Source organism: Crocuta crocuta, unplaced genomic scaffold (genome assembly GCF_008692635.1).
Source record: "Crocuta crocuta isolate KB4526 unplaced genomic scaffold, BGI_CrCroc_1.0 scaffold179, whole genome shotgun sequence".
NCBI lineage: Eukaryota > Metazoa > Chordata > Mammalia > Carnivora > Hyaenidae > Crocuta > Crocuta crocuta.
Window position 1 is genome coordinate 4,076,356 of NW_027551568.1, and position 17,711 is coordinate 4,094,066.

The 17,711-nt window shown below is 56.4% G+C and overlaps 1 protein-coding gene across 1 annotated transcript in view; it reads right to left on the minus strand.

Annotated features, from left to right (window-relative positions):
- TBC1D14 (TBC1 domain family member 14) overlaps positions 1 to 17,711 on the minus strand; it is a 110,440-nt gene that overhangs the window by 88,133 nt on the left and 4,596 nt on the right. The window contains exon 2 of the mRNA XM_077750551.1: positions 11,582 to 12,320. Coding sequence (XP_077606677.1) covers positions 11,582 to 12,303 — 722 coding nt within the window. The 5' untranslated portion in view covers positions 12,304 to 12,320. The remainder of the gene's footprint in view (positions 1 to 11,581; positions 12,321 to 17,711) is intronic.

The following is a 17,711-nucleotide window of genomic DNA, read 5'->3' on the forward strand; positions in this document are numbered from 1 at the left end:
AGTCTGGCTTCCCCAGCCTGCTCTCCCCTGTGCCACCACCACTACGACTTCTGACTTCCTCACCTCCCCGTTCGTCACACCTCCTCCTTCACCCCATCGGCACATCCTCATCCTCCCAGTCAGCAGAGGACCCGGCTTCCGACTTCACGGGAAAAGGCTTCCGACTTCACGGGAAAAGCCACCGCCTGCAGCAGCAGGAAGCTCGCTCGCTGCGGGTGGGATGCAAAGTGGGGCGGCGGCTGCAAGGCAGTTTGTAAACATACGCTTAAATTCGATCCAGCAATCAGGCTCCTCACATTTACCCAAAGGGGCTGAAATCCTGCGTCCATGCGAAAATCTGCACACGGGTATCTACAGCAGCTTTCTTCGTAATGGCTCAGCTCAATCTTGGAAGCAACCGAAATGAATGGAAAACCAGGTGGGTCCATTCCAGACAGTGAAGTATTATTTAGGGCTAAAAAGCAACGAGCTTCATCAAGGCATGAAAAGACAGAGAGGGACCTTAAATGCACCTTAGTAAGTGAAAGAAACCAATCTAAAAAGGCTACACTGTTATGACTGAGGCTACATAACCTTCTGGACAAGACAAAGATAGGTAGGTGCCAGAGGCGCGTGGGGAGGGAGGGGTACCTGGGGAGGGAGGGGCACTTGGGGAGGGAGGGGTGCACAGGCAGAGCCTGGAGCGGGTTTAGGGCAGCAGAACTACTCTGTGTGATGCGAAAATGACAGATACATGTCACTCTGCATTCATCCAGACCCACGGAAGGCGCACCAGCGAGGGTGACCTTGATGCGAACTGGGGGCCCTGGGTGAGGATGCCGCGTCCATGCAGATTCACTGATGTGGATGATGGGGGGCGGAGGGGGCTGTGCCTGTGTTTGCAGATGGCGATCATACAGGAACTCTGCACTTTCTTCTTCTTCTTCTTTTTTTTAAAGTAGGCTCCACACCCAACGTGGGGCTTGAACTCATGACCCCGAGATCAAGAGTCACATGCTTTACCGACTGAGCCAGCCAGGCACACCAACCCTGCACTTTCTGCTTAATTTTGCTGTGAGCGTAAAATTACTCTGAAAAATAAAGTCTATTGAAAAAAGGAGATATGGTAAAATGAAGAATCTACGGTCACACACAGAAAAAGAATGAAGCAGCACTGAAAACACTCAAGCAGCCCCCACGCACTAAAGCAAGAGGAAGCGAGGACTTCCACAGACCCCTACAACCACAACTACCCTCTGGTATCCTTGCCCACGCCCCTGCTTTGCCACTTGTTAATCTAGATGGTTCCACCCAGTTTCCCTGCATGAGAACCAGCTCCCGCTCCTTCAGAGGCCACTGAGGGACGTGCATCACACATGTGCTCTACCCCCTCTCTTTTACTAGATGGTTCTTTTTTTTTTTATGTTGATTTATTTTTGAAGGAGAGAGAGAGAGCGTGAGCAGGGGAGGGGCAGAGAGAGAGGGAGACACAGAATCTGGAACAGGCTCCAGGCTCTGAGCTAGTTCTCAGCAGAGAGCCTGACTCGAGGCTCGAACCCATGAACCGGGAGATCATGACCTGAGCTGAAGTTGGACGCTTAACTGACTGAGCCCCCTAGGCGCCCCCAAGGTGGTTCTTAACAGTAAACAAAAACACCTGTTTCTCCAAACTAAAAAAAGAGAAAGAATCTCATAGCACTTCTTCCTCCAGCTGTCTCCCCATGGGTTTACTCCCATCTGCGTTTGCTGTCAGCCACTTCTCTCCTCTGGCTCTGGCTCGAAGTCCCTCCACGCTGCCCCCATGTCACCCCCCTCCCCCTCACTGTGGGCATAAACTATGAACGGGATAGGACAGTCGCGAGGCTGGCCTTTTCTAATCAGTGAGCCCTTAGAAACCAACGGGGGCTCAAACCTGGACCAAAGAGATTCAAAGTGTGAGAAGGATTCTACACCCGGGAGATTCTCCATTATTGGCTTTGAGGACACAGGGGACAATGGCAAGGAACGTGAGAACATCTGGGAGCTGGGAGCCGCCCCCAGCCATCAAGGATCTGAGGACTCAGCCCTAAATCCAGACTCAGTCCTAAATCCACAAGGAGCTGACTTCTGCCAATAACCAGACTTGACCCTGGACCCAGACATTCCTCGCTCAAGCCTCTAGATCCCAATCCGCCGGCCATGACCTTGGTTTTATCCTATAAGACCCCTTCCACCTGACCACCGATGCTGTTTTAATCCACTGAATACCTGTCACTTGTCATCTGTTATGTAGCACACTAGCAGGCGACTAGTGCATCTCCTCCACTCAAATTCCACAGCTGCCCCCTCACTGAGTCAAAGGCAGCCCTACACTGGCCTACAGGCCCGTAAGGGGCGGTCCTCTCGCCCTGACCTCTGCCCTCTTCGCTCGCTCCGTCCGTTACACAGGTCTCTGTGCTGTCCCTGTACTGCACCAGCCGGCCTGGGCCGTCCCCTGCCTGTGACTCCGCTCTGCCAGGTGTCTGCCTGGTCACCTTCCTCCCCTCCTTCGTCTTTGCTTAAGTCTCTGCCCCCCATACACCCAAAGGGCACCCCGTCGGTGGGCTACACTGACCAGCCTATTCTATAGCCCACCCTCTCCAGCCTCTGCTGCCTCATCTTCCCCATGGCACTGACCCCTGCCAACGTCTGGGTCCCACCTGCGTCTGGGGTATCATCCACCTCCCTCCACGAGACTGTCTTCAAGGACAAGTGTCTTCCTCTTGTTCACAAATGGATCCCAAGCACCTCAAACAGTACCGTGGCACGTGGCACGTGCCCGGAAATATTTCTTGGGGAAAACGTATGATCAGAAGCATATCTAAGGGCCTAGCACAGGGGCGCCTGGGGGATTCAGGTGGTTAAGTGGCGACTTCGGCTCAGGTCATAATCTCACAGTTCAGGAGTTTGAGCCCCACATCGGGCTCTGTGCTGACAGCTCAGAGCCTGGAGCCTGCTTCAGATTCTGTGTCTCCCTCTCTCTCTCTCTGCCCCTCCCCTATTCATGCTCTGTCTCTCAAAAATAAATAAACAAAAAAATTTAAATAAATAAATAAGGGCCTAGCACGGTGCCTGGTGCATTGCGGGCAGTCAATAAATTACAGCTGTGATCTGCTACCAAAAGGAAACACACGAAGCACAGCCGAGCACAGGCAGGCAGCACATGCACAGAGACCTCAGTGGTTCCTGTGCGCACAGCCTGCTGCTGACGGAGGCTCTCCTGACGGCTCCTGTGTGGCCGCACGCACGGCTGTGACACGGGCTCCCCCGACAGCCCCCGCGTGGCCGCACGCACAGCGGGCCTCCTGTGGCTCCCGGGCAGCCGTGTCTGCGGACGGGCACCATCTGCGGCACCCTCTCCAAACTGGGAGAACCACCTGGACGTGAAGTTCACCTGGAGCCGGAGACACCTCTCGAGTCGGGGCACCGGCGANGGCGGGTGTAGCGGCTTCGCCGGATAACTCAGTGGCTGGAGAAGGCAGGCAGGCATCCCGTAACCAAGGGGGTGAGCTGCTGAAAATCTGCCTGGCACAAGAAGTTGCACAGAGGAACAGAAAACCTGGGGGTGGGGGCAAGACAGGGTCAGGGGACCCAGGCTAAGTGCGCGCCCGTGCAGACTCTCACGGCACAAAGGACAATGGTCCGAGTAGCTGAGACACCTCACGGGGGTTGTTACTACGTGTCATCCACCAACTAGGGGCCTTGCTAAATTCTCTGCTTCCCCCGCTCACGGCCGCCCAGGCCCGTCGCCGGCCCTGTCCCCACCCCAGCCGCGCAGGAAGGCCTCGGGACTCAGGACTGACCGCAGCCTCCCTCCCACACGGCGGATCGCCTGGGTAACTCAAGCACCGCGGAGGGAACAGCCTGGTCAGCCGCCCACACACGACGCCCCCCTCCCACGAAGGAATTTCTGGGCCCTGATGGAGGCCCACAGAGCTGACCGCTCTGACCCGCTGTCATCTCCTCCCACCTGCCCTTGCGCAGTGCACCTGTCTGCTCCAGGGCCGTGCCTCCAGGCTCCACACCGCACCTCTGCCTGCAGCATCTCTCCTCCTGCCTTCCAGCCCCAGGTCCCCACCCCCATGTTACAGGAGGGGGGGGTGGTGTCAGGAGAGCATATGACTCTAAATCTCCGGGTGGTGAGTTTGAGCCCCATGTTGGGCAGAGCCATTACTTAAAAATAAGTAAGTTTTTAAAAAGAGGCACTGTGTGGGGCGCCTGGGTGGCTCAGTCGGTTAAGCGTCCGACTTCGGCTCAGGTCATGATTTCATGGTTCGTGGGTTCAAGCCCCATGCTGTGCTGACAGCTCAGAGCCTAGAGCCTGCTTTGGATTCTGTGTCTCCCTCTCTCTCTGACCCTCCCCTGCTCACCCTCTCTCTCTCTCTCTCTCATAAAGAAATTAAAAAAAACATTAAAAAATTTTAAAAAATAAAAAGAGGTAGTGCATCTTGTATAGAAAGAGCAGGGACTTTGGAGCTGGGCCAGTAAATGTTCAAGTCCCAGCTCGGCCAGGCGGGCAGAGAGGCCCCACCCAAGGGCCTTGCAGCGCTGGAGAACAGGTCAAGGGTGTGGCGCAGAACACGCACTCACAGCGGACAGAGCCTGCATCCCGGGGTGGGGGGGGAGCTGCTGGGAAGGCTTCGCAGAGCCCGCCCCCTCTCCCCAGGGCAGTTCATTGGCACCGTGCAGACCCGTATCTCACCGTCCGCTCTGCATCTTGGCTCTAAACACGGTCCTGAAAGCCCTGCCCCATCTAGGCTCCCACACACCTTTCTGGTCACCTCCGCAACCTCTGCGCCCCGTCCTGTGCACCTCACGCCACAGCACTTTCCCGGCAACACAGAACTTTTCCTGCTCCCAGGACTTTACCTGTGCTGATCCCTCTGCCTAAGGAACACTGTCCCGACCCTGTGCTGGCCTCTCAGCCCCCAGATTTCTTTCTGGACTTCCCCAGGGGCTTGCTGCCGTGTTCATGTCTCTCTTCAAGCCGTCACCACACCGCACAGGGACTTACACGGTGGCCTCCAGCACCCGTCTGCCCAGGCTCATATCTTCCGGCTTCCCTTGCTGCCTAGCACTCTGAGCTCAGCACCTGGGTCACTTTCCTGTCCCTGGCTCTATAAGGTGGGTGCCTTACAAACAAGGACACTAAGCCCCAGAGAAGCTGTGCCTGCCTTACCCACGACCACATGCTGGCAGGTCAAGGCAACGCCAGCCAGAGCTCCTGCCCAGGTAACACAGCGGTGCGCACCCCACACCAGCAGCCGTTTTCTGTGAACCCGAACATCAGCTCAAAGCCACCGGGAACATCAGCAAGGGAACACGCTAATTCTAAAACAGTCAAAGTAACAGAAACGTACGGTGAGGAAAAAATAAACATATCAAACAGTGAGATGCCGCCTAGGTGCCTGGTGCTTCCCATCCATCTACCTCCTCCCTGCGACAGGCGGACGTCTTTCTATTTCCCAGACAAGAAACCGAAGCTCAGAAACCCAAACGCCGCCTCATCGCTATGCTGAGCTGCTGAACCGCCCCCGGCCTCGGCTTCCTCACCCACGACAAAGAATGACTTATGGCACTCGCCTAAATCTATCAGCTTTCAGTGCAGGACACAAAAACTACTCCACAAATTTCGAGCAGAAAGGGATCTAACTCAAGGATTCAGAGGATTTCAAAACCTGTGTGAGGCCTCCAGGAGCTGGCCCTAAGCCGGGGCCCCAGGAACAGCTCCCTGCGCTGCTCCTGCATCGATGCAGCCGCCGGAACCACAGGACGCAAGAATGCAGCTGGACTGCGACGCCACCGTGGCTGCCACCCCCTCCACCACGGCTGCCTCGCACAGCCAGGAAACAAACCCCGGCCGACCCACACTGGAGAGGCCCCCGCACATCTGTCGCTGGTGTTTGGGGAGAAAACAGCCACAGGGGGCTGGGAAGAACAATGCCCTCCGCCTCCTTCTGCCTCACACTGCTCGTAATGGGACCCAATTCCCATCCAGAACCCCAGGTCCAAGGGGCTGGAACACACACACTCCTAACTCTGGCTGCCACAAGAAGGGACTTGGCCTGGACGGAAGGTGGCCAGGAGGATGGACACGCCCACCGGCAGGATCCACCTACCCCACCATACTCTCTCCTGTGGCGGCGGAGATCAAGGTCGGCAACCAAGCCATGGCGCTGAGAAGTGGGCCGAGCAAGCTCCAGATGCCACCTGCTACCCACTCCCCCCCACCCCCCGTGCCAGTCTCTCAAGTGTATCTACTCCATCGGGAAACAAACTCGCCTCTCGAAAAAGGAAGCAAGGACCACGCTCCGTCCTCAGCACGGCTCCTACCGCCCTCCCGAATGATCAGATCCTCAAAGCCCAGATCTAACAGGGTCTAACAGTTGAGCTGAATACATTCACTCCAAGGCAAGATGCCTTCAAGATTTCTTTAATTTTTTAAAAATGTCTATTTATTTTTTGAGAGAGAGAAACACAGAGTATGAGCGGGGGAGGGGCAGAGAGAGGGAGGGACAGAATCGGAAGCAGGCTCCAGGCTCCAGGCTCCAAGCTGTCAGCACAGAGCCCGACACTGGGCTTGAACTCACAAACTGCGAGATCATGACCTCAGCCAAAGTCGGACGCTTAACCGACGGAGCCACACAGGCGCCCCAAGATGTAATTTCCTAAAAACAATGCTTTCTCATTCTTCCATGGAGCAGGCCCCTAAGAAAGGGGAGACCTTACGTGAAACCCCAACACAAGCAGAGCGCAGGGCCAGAGGCGCCATCCGCACGCCGGGTCTCTGCCCTGCCCACAGCCTCGCTCACACGGAAGTCTTCCGGAAGTCTTGCACCTGCTCTTTACGAGAGGCGTGATGGGCCCGGCACACACGGGGACCACAGCGGCGACGGGAGTCCCCGAGGTCACGCAGGTCAAACCTGCATCTCCTGGCCTCTGTGACGACTCCGGGGGCGTCGACCGGGCCCCCAAGCAGCCCTCAGCCAGGTGGGGAGGCAGGCCAAAGGGTCTCTGAAAACAGCCAGGTGCAGCGCACCCCTCCTCCCACCACCCGCAGGCCGCCCCTCTCCCCACGCCCGCTGCCTCTCACGCCTCCAGTGCGGTCCAAGCATCTGGCCCGGGACCACCCCCGCGGGCAGCTGTGTAAAGGGCCGCCCAGAAGGAGCTGTAAGCGCTCGAGGCTGATCATTACCTTCCAGGCCAGTGCAGATTAGCAGCCTTAAACCTTTCGCTTCACAGAAACAGCCCTTCTCCCGCGGACACGTGTGTTACTGACTTCCTGTCCCCTCTGCTGCCCAGGCGTCTACACGAACACTGCTGAACACCCCAGACTCACAGAGCCCTTAACAGCCCCTCCCTCCCAGCAAGACGAGGGTCCTGCTGGAATCGGGGGACGTGCGTAAATTTCCTTCGAGGAAACCAACACCAACACCAACAGCCTGCTAGCTCGGTGGTTCTCCAGGGCTGGGGGACCCTGATTTGGCCCACCTCTCTCCCCTCCCCTCCCCAGGGCACACGGCAACGTCTGGCTGTCGCAACTGGGAAGCGCTCTTGGCATCTGGTGGGCAGAGGCCACGGGGGCTGCCAGACAGCTTCCACAGCACAGCACAGCACAGCGCCCGCCATGGGCATGATGTCAAAGCATCAACAGTGTAGAAATCCTGACTTAACTTCTTCAATAACTTCTGACTGAAGCACAGTATTAGGGTAAGAGCTAAAGAAAATTTTAGAAAAACATATTTTAGGAATGACAATATTTATGGGGCTCCTGGGTGGCTCAGTGGGTTGAGCGTCCAACTCTTGATTTCGGCTCAGGTCACAATCTCATGGTTCGTAGGTCTGGGGCCCTGCTTCGGATTCTCTCTCTCTCCCCCTTTCTGCCCCTCCCACGTAGGGCATGCAAGCATGTGCGCTCTCTCTCAAAGTAAACTTAAAAAAAAAGGTAATGTTTACGTTAGAATCATAGATAACTACTACTTACACAGTATCAGGCAGCATGCTATGTGCTTTATGTATTTGATCTCTAACCTTATGCAGTTTTAAGCCCCACTCTAGAGTACAGCAGAGGAGGGGCGCCTGGGGGGCTCAGTCAGTTAAGCATCCAACTTCGGCTCACGTCATGATCTCACAATTCGTGTGTTCAAACCCCACATCAGGCTCTGTGCTGACGGCTCGGAGCCTGAAGCCTGCTTCCGACTCTGTGTCTCCTTCTCTCTCTGCTCCTCCCTTGCTGACACTGTCTCTCTCAAACAAGTAAGTAAATGTTAGAAAAAAAAAAAAAAGGAGTACAGTAGAGTAAAATAATCTGTCCCCAAGGTCACACAGCTTTTAAGTGGGAGAGCTCACGCTGAACCAGCCAGCCTGACTCCTGCACCCACACTCGGCTTCAGTACCCTCCCAGGCTCGGGCTCACACCCCTGTGACAGCACTCCCGCCCCGCCCCCACGCGTCCGCCTGTGTCCCCCGCAGCTGTGAGGACCAGGACCTCCCAGCTCAGGGCGGAGCCTGCGGCAGCGCGGCCTACTACAGGCTGGATAAAGAACGGATCAAAGGAACGACGGGAGCCAGGTCCCTGTGGTCAGGCCGGCCTGCCTTCCTGGGGCTCCTCCGCTCCTGTCTTATGCAGCCGCCTTCTTCAAGCAGGCAGGGCCACAGGCTCGGTGACTGGGTCCCCCCCTTGCTCGGAGCCCTGTTCTCCGGGACCAGCTCCCACAGTACTGCCTCCACTTCCTCCTCCGGCTTCCTAGAAACCGGTTCCGTGAGGACAAGAAAAGAGACAGGCTCTGGGGTAAAGGAAGTCGCCTGGCTGCAGGGGATAAAATGGGGAAACAGAAGGACCCAGAAGCCTGGGTGGGAAACCCCAAAGGGCCAGCTCTGGCCCCAGCCCTGCCCTCCACAGAGCTCCCCCAGTCCTGTGTACCGGGCCCTCTCTCTGACTCACCTGTAACTGCACACCTGTCAAATGTTCTGTGGGTTCCAAACATTTTTGGCGCGGAACCCTTTTCCCCTCAAAGGAACCCCAGATTGAAACTCTTCTCCCACACTTTTGCCCTAGCACAGAACTCACTAGACTTTGCACACGGTATCACATATATTCACCTGTTTGTCATTAATATGCCACCTGCTTCCCAAACGTACTTAACGGTGGCTCACAATACTGGGACAGCCATCCAAAGAGTAAGAGGGTGCGCCGGCTGGCTCCTGATCTCGGGGTCGGAAGTCCAAGCCCCACGATGGGTGTAGAGATTAGAGATTACACACATACGTACATAAACTTTAAAAAAAAAAAAGTTTTAAAGGGGTAAGGAGACAAGAAGCCAAGAATAAAACGAAGAGGAGGCATCCAATCTCCATGACACAAAGTTATGAAAGATTTTCAAGCAACAGTTGCTTTACTATACAATCTCTCTTATACATTTACTCTGAAAAACAAAACAAATGGAACAGAAACAGGCTCAGATCCTTCCCCGATGGGAAGGAGGGGGAGGATGGGCAAAACGGGGGAGGGGGATTAAAAGGTACCAACTGCGGTTATAAACTAAATCAGACAAAAGGGTGCGACATACAACACGGGGGATATAACATAGTAACAGGGAACAACTCCGTGTGGTGACAGACAGCAGTGAGAGTCACCTCAATGGTCACTCAGTAACGTATGTAAATGTCCAACCCCTCCGCTCTACACCTGAAAGTAACATAACGCTGCGTGTCAGCTACACTTCTATTTTAAAAAAAAACAAAAAGCCGCTTTAGCCGCGATCCACAGTGACGGATGGTGCTTCCCTCCAGAGGACAAGAGGCTCCGGCACAGGCTGAGACGGGGCAGCAGAGCCACGCGTGGCCCTGGAGGCCCCTGAGAGCACCTGACACCTGAGAGCTTCCTCCGTTGGCTCAATCCGGTCACTTCAGCCCCGTGACCACCACCTGAAGGTCTGATGAGAGCACTCCAGACGTCACCGCAAGACGGGCATCTTGTGCTGGGCACTTTCTAACGCCATTTTAGAGACAAGAAAATGAGCTCAGAGAGGGGAGGCGGCACGTTCAGGGTCGCACAGCTAGGGTGTGGGCGCAGGTCTGTTAATCCCTAGCTCTTTCCTCTGCTGCTTCCCAGCCACCCCATTTCGAAGCGGGTTCCCCAAACCTGCCTAGAGCCGCACGTGGCTCTGCAAGCCTGTCTCCAAGCCCTTCCCCTGAGACTCTGACTCTCGGGTTCTGGGATGGGTCCTGGGAGCCCTGGGCAACAGGCCCCCGGGGCTGTCTAGAAACAGGAGATGCTGGAAATGGTGTGAGTGAAGAGAACAGCTCAGCCACACAGATCCAAACCACGACCAACTTCAGGGCCACGGCCTCGGAAGAAACAGCGACCGTCTCCCCCACGGCCCCTGGGCTCCCCCCTGAAGGGGTCCTGGAGTCACCAAGTTCTATGGGACTCCAGGACTAGGGATGCTACCTAGGGAGGTGACGCCCGTCTGTGGGCACGTCCCGGAGAAAAGGTGTCCCAGGAACCCCAGCTGCGCCGAAGAGCCTCCCCTCAAGTCGGGGCCCAGCCTCTTGCGAGACGACCCGCGGACACCACGCACACAGCCGTGAGCTACCACAGGCGCCCACAGTCACATCAGTCTCCGGCACGGCACCTCAGAGGGACACGCGGGACCACAAGGTGTCCCATGTGGGTTTTGCTGCAGTACACACGCTCAGAGGGCGGCTGGGGTCGACCACAGAAATGGGCCCAGAGCCCGCACAGCTAATGAGGCTGCCACTCCCCTGCACACCCTCTCACACAGCCCCTGCGCCCTTCCTCACAGCGCTGCACAGCAAGGGGGGGAGGGCGGTCCACAGCCGCTCACGTGACAGACGACAGACGGACGGAGGGGTCCCCGCCCACCACCCGCAGCCTGTGAACCCTCCCCACGGGCAGACCTGCCCGGAGCAGAGCGGGGGCAGGGGGCCACACACGCCTGCTGGACAAAACCACGAGAGCACAGCAGGGGGCAGGTCCTCTGCGAGCCCTGGCCTGGGCATGTGCGTGGCCTGGTCCTGACACAGTGGGAGAGCCACACCGTGGCAGCAGGGCCGGGGCCACAGCACGGATGCCAGCGCACAGCCCTGCGGGGGCCCAGCGGCCAGGGGTGCCAGCGGACGCAGGCGGGGGCTGAGGTGGAAACGTGGGTTATTAGCTCCGAGCCCCCCCACTCCCCGGGGGCACCCTGTCCTTGGCCCGGGAGGCTCGAGTCATTAGCACAGCAGGCCCTTCGGGGCACGAGGCTGACAAAGGCAGAGGCTGCTGATCTGGCGCCTGATCACCCGTGGATCGCCCGCAGCCACAGCCGCTCAGAGGCCGGGAAGGGACAACGAGCTGTCCGAGTGCGCCAGGGAAGTGACCGCTGGCGGGGAGGACCCAGACAGCAGAATCACCACACGACAGCCCGACACGCACTCCACCGGACCCCGGGCCACCGAGAAAGACGCGACAGCCTGCATGCCACGGGGCCTGCTCGGCAAGGCAGGAAGCCCACGTTTTCGGTGAGGACGTGCAGCTGGTCCGGCGACCTCACCCCTGCAGGGACAAAGATGGTGTTACCTGGTGAAGAAGTTACTAAATGGTCCCAGTATTTTCGATTTACTCCCATCCTCCGTTCCATCAACACGGTCCTGCCGGCACGGCTCCCGGGCCTCCTTGGCGGAGCTCAAGGTGACGTCAATGAACTGCGGGTCATCGTCGTTCTCCAGGGTCACGATGGCACTGGAGCTGCTCGTGACCACAAGGTCCAAGATGTCCTCGTTGCTGACGGACAGCGTGGCCGACAGCTCCGTGCCCAGACTGGACACGCTGCACACGGAGACATCGTCGCTGCGGTTCAGGGCCTTGGAGGCGGGGCTGTAGAGCTCGGCCGAGTCATAGCCCGTCCTGGGGAACGTGGACGACTTGCGCACGCCCCGCTCCCACTCAGCGCTGCCCGGAGCTGGCGGCGTGTAGGACGGCAGCGGGCACGCGCTCTGGCAGGCTCGCTCGGGGACGGTCCCCGACTCGGATGGCTTCCTCTTCACGTGGGCCACACTGCAGGGGACGGGTTCCGGGTTGCCGATCTCGAGGGTAGGAATGCCCGAGTCCACGGACTGAAGGCTGTGCCGGTCTTCTAAGGGCCCAGGTTTCAGCCTGGGCCCGTACTCTGGCAACGAGAGGGATCTGGGTGCCTTGAGGTTCAGGTGTTGCAGGTTCTGAATGTGCTTTCCTGGCCGACTGTCCAGAATCCCCATCAAGGCTACGCCATTTGTAGAGGTGGAAAGGTTTCCATCAGTCATCTTGGTCCACGGAGAAACTAGGGCAAAGATACAAAAATGGGAGATGATTACCGTGGCTATAAAAGCCTACGGACGCCACTCTGCTCGTGCACAGCTCGAATGTTCTGATGCCCTTTCTACAGAGGAATCCTTGAAAGAAGTCCTATGTACTCAAGTTTTAATTCAGGACCAGAAGCTAGAGTTTTAGCATATGTTATCACGATATAAAATAACGGGACAATCACCCAAAGGCTACATATGTCTAAGGTAAAAATACTTAAACAATCCCCTTCGTCACCATCACCGCACCAGTCACATGTCTGACCCCCAAGATGGCACTGGGGGCGTGAGAACCGGGCCAGGCAGGGAGAGAGGACTGTTTGGCTTTCACTTTTTTTTTTTTTTAATGGAATACCTCTGTCAAAAATACATGAATTCACAGGTGCCTGGCGGCTCTGTTGGTTTAGCGTCTGACTCCCGATTTCGGCTCAGGTCATGATCTCACGGTTTGTGAGCTTGCCCCGTGTCAGGCTCTGCACTGGCAGCGGGGAGTATGCTTGGGGGTCTATCTCTCCCCACCTCTTCCCTTCTCTTCCCCCGCAAAATAAATAAACATTAAAAAAAAGGGGGGGACATGTTTTCACAACCTAAAGGTAAGTCATGTTCTCCTTATTCTGAGTCAGCATACAAATCAAGATGTCACCACCAAGATAGGAAACAAGATAAACCATGTGCCGCAGGCAGGACGATGACCCGAGCACAGTCGTGGCCTCCACGACGTGGCCGCCTTACTTACGTCTGCCAGGCAGGGCAGATCACCCCCGTTACTGGGGAGGAAACCAAGGCTCAGAGGCCACTAAACTGGTTCGAGTTCATAGTGTCACTTGCCAGCAGGGCCGGGACTGACCGCAGAAGGGCCAAACCTTGTGGATGAATAGCTCAGCGTGGGGCTGTCAACCCAGGTCGGAGGCTGCTTCGGGGAAGGCACAGAATCAACACGGGAAAAATAAAGGCCGCGGACCTACAATAAAGACTTGGGTGACGAGAGTCAAAGCTGTCGGTGACACACACACCCGCCTACAGTTCTCTGGCCTAAGACCAGGGTGGGAATGATGGGGAGGCAGGTGCACGGGCCTGGACAGCACAGCCCCGGAGACTGAGAACCCTGGTGGAGGTGACGCAACCTTCTACCTTTAAAATGTCACAACTAATTGGGGCGCCTGGGTGGCCCAGTCGGGTAAGCATCTGACTTCGGTTCGGGTCACAATCTCACAGTTTGTGACTTTGAGCCCCACATCGGGCTCTGTGCTTTCAACATAGAGCCTGCTTCAGATCTTCTGTCTCCCTCTCTCTCTGCCCCTCTCCCACTCGTGCTCTCTCTCCCTCTCTCTCAAAAATAAATCTTAAACAACATTAAAATAAATAAAATGGAATGTCAAAACTAAAGAAATCTGGTGGGGTTATTGAAATCTGATCCATGGCATGGAACAATGTAAAGAATGGTACTTTCTTGGGTTCCAATGGGGCTTTTCCTGGGCTCTAACCCCAGATGCACTGGACTGTCTGGGCAGAATTAAGTAAAGTACCAGGAGAAAAGCATTCTGAGAGCGCTCTATGGGTAGCGGCCATCATCAAAGAGGCAGTGGTGGAAGGTTCTAGAAGCAGGGCAGCAACAACAGTAACCAGCACCTTTTGGGGTTGCTGGGCCTTCCCGACCCCCATCAGGACACATGGCCCCTTCACCACGTCAACACAGCAAATTCACCAGAAGTAATTTTAAAATATAAAAAAAAAAGGGGCACCTGGGTGGCTTAGTCGGTGGAGCGTCCGACTTCAGCTCAGGTCATGATCTTGCAGTTCGTGGGTTTGAGCCCCGCATCAGGCTCTGTGCTGACAGCCAGCTCAGAGCCTGGAGCCTGTTTCGGATTCTGTGTCTCCCTCTCTCTCTGACCCTCCCCTGCTCTCTCTCTCTCTCTCAATAAATAAAACATTAAAAAAATTTTTTTTTAAATTCACCAGAAGTAAAGCAGGGGGTGGGGTGATCTCCCTCCCTCCCAGAAACCCAAGGAACCAGCCAGCCCGTGCAGCACTGGAGCCAAAATAGAAACGTGAAGGGATGAATCGAAATGCAGAATTCAAAAATAGACTGAACTATATATAAAAACTTGAAATCTGACCCAGTGAGTGAGGCTTATTTAATCACAATGGTAAATCACTGATCAATTTTTCTTAGAAGGCAGCAGAACCACACGGTACTACAACGAAACAGAAGTGCAAAATTAGACTTCAATACACACATAAAATTATAAATGTGTCGCTCAGGGGCTTCTCTAACCCACGGAGCAAGAACTCAGCTCATTCTCCGAAAGAGTCTGGGCATTGCCTCAGCACACGTGAACACACTTCAGTGTCCCGTGGTGCCCGCTGCCCTCAATTTCCTGCCTCCTCCCTGAGCCCCCAGCCCCAAGCCCCTCCAAGCAGAGCCGCAGCAAACTCTGAGACCCTGAGACCCTGCCGTAGGAGAATCCCTGAACTCCACCACCCTGTGAAAGAACAGGACTCACAACAGGAAGACACAGAGAGGTTCAAATGTACGTGAACTTGGGACTTCCACATTATTTGTTAGTTAAACGGAAAACACGGTAAGAGGCATTCTGAGCACACAGTTAAGAGCTAACCTCTGGCATTGTCAAAAGTTACCAGAATTACCAAAACACCACCTACATGCTGATAGGTCCTACTGGCAAAAAGCCAGCAACGCCAGGGGAAACACGCACAGCGAGCAGAGCTGAGCGCCCGGTGGCCCGGCCAGCTGCCACCCACCGCGGGGACGCGTTTACCCTTCCCGAGCCTCAACTGCCCTCCCGCCGGTACGGCTGCTCTGAGAATAAATGAAACGAGGCGGCGCTGGCACAGCCCACGTCGGATCACAGCAGACGCCCAGTAAATGCGAATTTTCTCTACTTCAGCCCCACGGACAGCTAAGTACCTGCAAAAACACGTATGCAGACTGGAATGTGAGCCTAGAACAGTCAGGCGCACAAAACAAGAACGCCAAGTGAACACAAGGACCCTGCTCGGAATCACCCCGGTGAAGGCGTGCGGGGGTTGACGGAGCAGGCCTGGCAGAGCCCAGGGGCCAGGACGTCAGGACAAGGGCGTCTTCCGGCCTGGGGGGGTTGGGGGGGGGGGACAGTGCCTCAGAAGCCCCACTACTTCTAAGCCTCAGTTCCCTGAACCTCACACAACAAGGTGCCAGGCTTCAGGGAGATAAACCTGAAAGCAAGAAAGTGCTTCTGTTTGCAACACACGCTTAAACCAACCCCGCGAGGGCCAAGCCCCCTGCCCTCGGGCCCTTCCGCCTGGGGCCGCCGGGATAATGAAACCAGAAGCCGCAGTCCAGGCCACCTGCCTTCCGTGGCCACACAAACAAAGCACCTGCTTCTCAGGGAGGCCGCGGGGTGGACGTTGGAAGCCCGCCAGGCGGCCAGCTGCAAAGGCCGGCCTCCGAGTCGCACGTTCTCTAAGACGGGATCAGCCTGAATTCCCCGAGCTGGCATGCCCCCCCCCGCCCCCGGACCAGCCTGGGCAGCCCCGAGCCGTCACCCTCGCCCCCTCCATGCTGCGCCATGCGGCCCCACTGCCTGGGTGCTCTCCCCAGCTTGGCCGGGGAAGCTCCGAAGAGACACAGCACGCCTGTGAGACCGCCTCCTCCGAGAAGCCTCCCCCTACTTCCCCAGGAGGCCGCAGACCCCCCTTCCTCTTAGGCTCTTTGCGGCCACACGCCTCAGATGACTGTCTGTACAGCTGTCCCCACGTCTCTCTGCTGGTTGCTGGGTTTCAGGCAGGCACAGCGCTAAGCTGACAGGCTGCAGACGCCAGTGCCTGGCCAAATGCCAGGCACAGACTGAGGATTCAAAACCCCATTTGCTGAGTTAATCATTACTAACGGCTATGTCCTAAGAGGGCAGCTATCAGGGACAGTCCATCCCAGAAGCACTTGCTGAGGGCCGGGTTACGCTTCAAGAACAGGGTGAGCGGCAGACGTCACGAGATGAGGAAGGAAATCCCTGCCGTCGAGTCCGGACAGAGCGCGTGTGGACGACAGATACAGCAAGCAAACGACGGCGGCTCCTGCACTGCCTGGCAGTGCAGTCCGCACGGTACAGTCCAGGAAAGTAAGAGACGGTACAGTCCAGGAAAGTAAGAGACGCTTGCTTCCGGGAGCCTGAACCGCCACCCCCACCCCCACCCTCCCCCGCAGCTGTGGCCATGGCGGCCAGCTCCCTTCCCGNCCTGCAGCTGTGGCCAGGGAGGCAGGCTCCCTTCCCGCTCCTTCCAGGCCCAGGGGGCCAGCACACCAGGCGTGTGATAACAAGGTTAACAAGGACCAGCCGGCCCCTCCCAGACCAGGGAGAAACATACAAAACGTCAAGTACAGGTATGAGGAAGACTGTTTTATCCCAGGAAGCAACACCATCCGCCTTTTATTTACCAGTCACAAAACTGAGCTCTGCAGCGAGCAGCAAGGGAAATGTCCCAAGGGATTCACACACCCTTCCCTGCACCAGGGCCTGGTCTGTAAGACAAGTCGGAGAGCGGACGGCTACTCCGCCAGTGACTCTGCATGAGGTTCTGGAAAACAAGTCCGTCTTGACAAGCAGTTTAATTTTCTTCTCTTTGTTGTATTTTCTTTTTAATAGGCTCCGGGGCTTGAACTCACGACCCTAGGATCCAAAGTTGCTTGCTCTACTGACCGAGCCAGCCAAGCTACCCTAATTTCCTTCTCTTGAAAAAGCGGTGGCACACCAGGGCGCCTGGGGGGCTCAGTCGGTTGAGCGTCTGACTTCAGTTCAGGTCACGATCTCACAGTTCATGGGTTCAAGCCCCTTGTCAGGCTCTGTGCTGACAGCTCAGAGCCTGCAGCTGCTTCGGATTCTGCGTCTCCCTCTCTCTCTGTCCCCCCCTGCACTCGCACTCTGTCTCTCTCTCTGTCAAAAAGAAACATTTTAAAAAAATTTTTTAAAGCGGTGGCACGAAGTCTTGACCAAGTCTTCACCAACAAACAGTTTATGAGGCCAAACCCAAATGACGTGGTTATGTCCCCGTGGGAAAACCTCCACCCACTGGTGGCTTTGGGGAGAAACCCTGCTGTCCATCCACGCGGTCCCCGTCTGGCAGTCCTCCTGCGGCTCCTTCCTGTCCACGGCCTCTGCTCGCCACCCCCCACCCCGCCCCGTCCCAGCTCCTCTCTGGACACTGCTGCTGTCCCTGGCCCTCTGAGGACACACTTGCCTTTTGCCGCCAAGCGTCCCATCAGCCCTGCTCCATCACTGATCTCTGTATCCTTAAATCTTTTTTTGCCCCCATAGAGCATGGGGGGGGGGGCAGAGGGAGAGAATCCCAAGCCACCTCTCACTCATCTGGGG